At 54.0% G+C, this 6,000-nt stretch overlaps 1 protein-coding gene across 2 annotated transcripts in view; it reads right to left on the reverse strand.

Annotated features, from left to right (window-relative positions):
- Nucleotides 1-3,379, reverse strand: part of ITGB8 (integrin subunit beta 8) — a 95,200-nt gene extending 91,821 nt beyond the window's left edge. The window contains exon 1 of one of the 2 annotated variants that reach the window (XM_075558323.1): nt 2,315-3,379. In XM_075558323.1, the coding sequence (XP_075414438.1) occupies nt 2,315-2,441 (127 nt within the window). In that variant the 5' untranslated portion in view covers nt 2,442-3,379. The remainder of the gene's footprint in view (nt 1-2,314) is intronic. The other variant, XM_075558324.1, reaches the window with a different exon arrangement.
- Nucleotides 3,380-6,000: the final 2,621 nt, after the last annotated feature.

Below are 6,000 nucleotides of genomic sequence, written 5' to 3' on the forward strand. Positions count from 1 at the left end.
TTAACCTGCTAAGTGTCTTCGGTGTCTTCCAGTTACTCATTAGCCCGTTTACTGTGTTCTTGTTCACTCCTGGTCAGGAATCTCCACCAGGGGAGGTTGAGGAAGGAGCCAACGCATATGCGCATTTTCCCGTACACTCCAGAGTTAGCCCACCCCTGCTCACTACTTATTCATTATTGAAAGTGTAAAATATAGCTGGAACTTATATACCCTACTTCAACGTCGAAATGAAGTCGTCCTTGTTTGCTCTAAGACTCCTTTTCTATGGCTTTATTGCCTTCAACATTTCCTCAGTGTAAACTACCGAGCGAGCGAACAAGATTTCCTTTGTAACTGATACCTACATTTCTATTCTGCTTTAGGCATCTAATTTGCACTGGGTAGACATATAATTTGAGACTTGTAGCTGTATCACGAAAGTACGATGGTTTACGCTGATCTCTAATTTTCTGAGTTGTATTGGCTATAATTTAAATTTTTTGCATGTTTTTCACTGCACTGCAAACCAGAATACACTAGGAATCTTTGCATATTTGACAGGGACTTGGAAAAGGATGCCTTGTTCTGATTTCAGATAAGCTTCCCTTTCTCAGGACTGCAGGTGCAAGGGGACTCATTCATAATATTTGCTTCAATTCAATCCCATTCACTTGATAGGAACACAATGCTATCTATTACATGAGAGACTGCATATTTACAAAGCACAGTAAACACGTTTTAAAAATCCTCTATTAACAGCAAACTCTAGACACGAGTAGTTTGTTTTTATTTTCCTTTGCCTGCCTATTGGGAAAAATGTGTACCGTTGACCCATCTTCCACACCTAATTATTAGGTGTGTATGTGCTGATTAAATCTAGAAAAAACATTTTGCCATTCAGGTTTGAAACAGGATGAAATTGTGCCCTGTGGAAAGTCTGCTGCAAGAAATACATGTTCCATTAATGAGATAATTGATAGTGAATGTTGCTTTTTCCTTTGCCCTGTGTTTCACTTATTTTGAAGTCAACATATAAGCCAAAAATAACCACAACACAAAAATGAACTCTAATTGCCCCAATTTCACATCACGAGGTAAATAGTCCTGAAACAAATACTAGGCAACTGTAGCTGCAACAATTACGCGAAGCTGGCTTGGTGTTTCCGTGATAGACTCTTTCTCGTAAGGTTATGGCTTGACTGTTGTATAATTAGCTACAGGCTGAAAGTTGGCATGTCAGTTCAAAGAGTGGGAGTGAAGTTTTGTCCATAAAACAAGCACAAGGATTAGCTAAACTTTCCTAGAACCCCAGAGGTCAGAGAAAGACTTTAACAAAATGTAAGGGATCAGTGACCACCCAACAGATGAGGTAAATTTTTAAAAATGCTTTTTAATAGTATAGCACTGCTAACAGCATTTCCAAAAATAAATGCCTGATCTATTTCAGCAACCGGTAAGAACTCATCCTAAATCATTACTTTCACTTCTTTTTTATGTCTTACTATTAGCCAACAAGCCTCTGCTACACCTTGAAATTGCACCCAACTCCTAAGCCCCCAGCTCACTCCCCACTCCGCAAGCACCCATTCTGACATTGTTTGCCCAGGCTTCCTTTATGATTTAGGGAGGGCAGACATTGTTCTCCAGTTTACAGATGGGGAAGGGTCAGGAGGCTCGGACAGAAGTGACTTGAGAGAGCTGAAGATGACCCAGGATTTTCTCTGCTTTCCAGTCTCAGAGATTGACCTCACTGAGGAGTCCATTAGCAAAGTTTCTTTACAGATCTACAAAGATGATGATTTAAAGCACGAACCTGCCTCCTGGGTTTAATTCATTCAAGCTAAGCTCTGTGGTGGCAGAAACACGCATGCTGTGTCCTATGCCTTCGTGGACTAAAAAAGAAGAACACTCATTTATTTCCATCCCAGCTATCTGATCTGCAAGCCTGGCCTCAAATGCAAGTTAGTGAACCCAAATACTAGGAAGATGGGGAGCTTGCTCTGTACAGACAATGCCCTCAAGGAGAGACTCGAATCGCTACGTTGGCTTCCCTGAATAAAACCCCCTCCTTCTCCCTTCCATCTCCCCGTACCCTAACCTCTCCCCTAACACCCAAGTTGGGGAGCACGCAGTGCCTTCCTCTCTGCGGCTGTCACTCTGGGAAAGAAAAGCTTGACACCTGGCCTCCTTCAGGCCGCCTGCGCTGGCAGTTCTCCGGGGACCACTGCTCACAGGGGCCATTTCACCTGGCAGGATGCTCTGGTCGGTCGCGCTCGCGAACAGCCCCAGACCTTTGGCGCATGAAAGGGAAACAAAACAAAAACAAAACACTTACCACTTCGGCCCAGTCCAAGAACAACTGAGAGCACCCAGGCTGCCCGCAGGGCGCGGGCAGGACCGCGCCGGCAGCTGCGCAGGCAGAGGAGCGTCGCGGTGAGAGCAGCCAGGGCCCAGCCGCACATACTGCACAGTCGCTCGCGCCGCGCCCGCCGCCCCGCTGCTTCGGGGGCCCGCGCTCGCGCCGCCCGGCACCTCGGGCCCGCGGGCCGAGTCTCGCTAGAAGGGCTCCCGCAGGCCGGGCAGGCGGAGCCCGCGGCGGCGGCTCGCAGCTGGCGGCGCAGGTACGGGGGCCGGAGCGCCGCTCGGCATGTCAGGGCCCCCGCGGCCCTCCCACTCCGGACCGCGGGTCCCGGCGTCTCGGAGAGCAGCACCTTCTCGGCCCGACGCTGCCCGCGAGGGAGCCGCGAGCTGGGGCGCCGCGGCCGGCTCCGGGACAAAGAAGAGGGCTTTTGTTTCTTCCCAGCCTGCGGGGCCCCGGCTGCATAAATCAGCTCCGCAGAGAGCCAACCCCAATCAAACCCAAACAAAGCGCGGAGCTGGGGGGAAAACCACCCTCATGGACATTCACTGGGTGATGCTGCTTCTGTGGGAGGGGACGCGGGCGAGGCCGGAGAGCGCCCGGGGCGAGGGCGCATCCCTCGGCGGGAGCTGCCTCCACAGGTGGGCTGCGAGGCCGGCTCCAGTGAGGAGCCGCTGGGCAGCCTGGTCGGCCGAGCGGCGGCCAAAGACCGGGCAGCAGCGTCCCGGCTGGCGAGGGAGGAAGCCCGGGGTGCCAGCAGCCGGTGGGGGTCTCACAGGGCAAGAGGCTCTCGGAGAGCCTGGAAGCGCCCACCCGCGCCGGCCGGCCGGCACAGCGCGCTGCCTCGGCGCTCGCTGCTCGGCGGGGAGTGGAGGGGAGGACGGCCGCGGGCGCGCGAGGGGAGGCTCGGCGGCGCGGGGGCTGGAGCCCGACCTGCGGCGCGGGGGCTGGGTGCCCGTGTCCTTTGGGCCCGAGTGCGCGCTCGGGCGTCCCGCCACCCCGAGCCTAGGCAGCTGGCGCGCACTGGGGCGCACCGGGGACGCTGAGCGGGAGGAGAGGCGGGCTGTGGGCGGAGGAGGGGAGTTCCTGCCCCGGCCCCCCCGCCCCCCCGCGGGGGTCTCGGGACGAGCGGGGAGCGAGCGCGCTCCTGCTCGGGCGTTGCTAGGAAACCGCCCCACGCTCCCGAGCTGCTCGGCCCGGCGGCCCACAGGCGCGGCCCCGGCGGCAGCAAGAGCTCCGCGCAGCGTGGGCGGGACATTGGTGAGGCATGAAGTCACCGCGGCGGCCCACACTCGCTCTTTGTTTTGCTCACTCGGGCGCTTTTTTCCCCCCTGGGCTCGGATCCTGGCCATTCCCGTCGGTCGCCAGAACTCCTGGTGCGTAGCCGCGCTGCAGGAATCGCACTGGGTCCCCCGGCGTCCCCCCCTGCGCCCCTAAACCTTGCACCGCCCTCCTACGCTCGCCTCCTGGTTCCGGGGACTCACTGGGCAGGAGTGGCAGCCGCACGCAAACCCCAACCTCTCACCCCGCGCTGGCGGTCCTTTGTTCGGCGCCACTCTCTGCCCTGCAGCTGCTGCGAACTTCTCGCCCGCACGCCGGGGGCCTCTCCCCACCGCCCAACACCCTCTTCCCGAGGGGCGACGTGCTTATCCTGCGTGCAGTTAACCGCGTGCCAAAGTCCCAACCCCTGGCACCCGGAGGAGGAATCCCAGCCCTCGCAGTCCGAGGCTCTGTCCCCAGTCAGCGTCCTGGCTTTGAGTTTGCCTGAGCTATGGGTGCCCCGCTCTCCTCTTCCCGGGAGCTGTGAGCGTTTGCTTCCAGGAGGCTTTGCAGTGAGTTGGAGCTTAGTCACCGCCCCAGTTAGGAAGCGAAGGGGAGCGAGACCAAGGAGACCTGGGAAAGGTGGAGGCACTTCTGCCTGCCGGCAGCTCTGGAGTCTGAGACACCAGAGGTCAGGGGTGTTCCCTTGAACAGCTGTCTGGGAAGCAGCGTGACTCCTGGAGTCTGGTCACAACCACCCCTGGGCCCAGGGAAGGACCCCAGGCCCCAGCCTGCAGGCCAGTCTTTGAAATACTCGGGGACAGTGGTGTCTATCCTCTAGAGGCAAAATGGTCCTCTGAGGTGGTCTGACCTCGGATTTCTCCTGGGGCAGCCTAGTCCACCTCCCAGGTAGGTCATTCTCTGCTCCGTGGGCCAGTCAGGTTAAGGTGAAATATGTGGGAGTTTCCCTCCTCCTCCTTTGCTTAATAGTTTCCGTCTCCATATGTGGCGTTAAAAACACACAAACAAGTAGGCTCTCTTTTTTCTTTCTGTTTTCTAATTGGTAACCGAGTTAATGGAAAGTACCTGGTTTATTAAGCATACCATCGAAAACCCCCCTGCGCAGGTGTGGACTGCACACTGAAGCCCACAGAATTAGCTAAGAAAACCAGCAGCCCCGTTGGAAAATTAAAAACAGGTTCCTCTGAAAGGCCAAAGGCGTGATCCAAGCTTTATAAACTGACACTTGTTAAACACAATTACACTACAGGCCATGGATTCTAAATAAACAGGATTAAGTCCAGCTCAGCCTTCTTATTTATGTTCTTTCTTTGGTTCCAGTTTGAATAGCTCTGGGTTTTGTGTTTGATGGTCTTAAAGTGAAGGGCCCAGAGAGTGGCTGGCATCTGGATATGGGCATCCTTTGCTTTGCGCAAGTTTGCTTTATACCAAAAGGCTCTTTGAAACCAACCTATGTTAGTATCTGCTAGGGTCGCTGTGTGAAACCCTGGTGGCGTAGTGCTTGTGCGTTGGGGTGTGATCCGCTTGGTGGGCAGTTGGAAACCGTAGCAGCAGCGGTCCGAGAAAGACTGGGTTTTCTACTCCCATAAAGAGTTAAACAGTCTGAAACCACCCAGCAGCAGCCGGAAAAAGTACTGGGCTTTCTACTCCCATAAAGAGTTACAGTCTGAGTCCACCAGGGGCTCACTGTGAGTCAGCATAGAATGGAGGACAGTGCTTTCTTGTTGTTGCTGTTGTTGTATTGGTATGCCTAAATTGGACATTGACTAAGAAAGGCCAAAGAAGAATCCATGCATTTGAATGGTGGTGCTGGAGAACAACAGTGAAAGTACCACAGACTGCTAAAAGGACAGACTAAAGTCTTGGAAGAAATAGGAGCAAGGGTGCTCCTGAGGGGCAAGGGTGACAAGACTTCCTCTCACACACTTCGGACATGTTGTCAGGAGAACATGGTAAAGTAGAGGGAGAGCCAATGAGAGGAAGACCCTCCAGGAGATGGATTGACAGTGTCTGGACCAATGGGCTCAAGGACAGGAACAGTTGTGAGGATGGTGCAGGACTCTTCGGCGGTGCACAGGGTCGCTGTGGGTCAGAAGAGGTTCGATGGCACCTAACGTCAACAGCATATATGGCAGGTGCCATGGAGAATGGAGATCGTGTGGTGAGCCCAGGAACAAGGAGGTCATCGTTCATGTGTATGGAAGTTCACTGTGCATTGTAGAGTGAGTGACTGGTGTGTAAGTTTTAGGATGTATTCCTAGCTCTTGGTGCTGGAGTGCAAATAGCAGTGGTGTTATTAAATAAAATGTAAACTTATTACAGATGTAATAGATGGGGTTTGGGGAAACTGAAGAGGAATGCATTGGTTTTTGTAATTTTAC

Source organism: Tenrec ecaudatus, chromosome 9 (assembly GCF_050624435.1).
Source record: "Tenrec ecaudatus isolate mTenEca1 chromosome 9, mTenEca1.hap1, whole genome shotgun sequence".
Classification (NCBI taxonomy): Eukaryota; Metazoa; Chordata; class Mammalia; order Afrosoricida; family Tenrecidae; genus Tenrec; species Tenrec ecaudatus.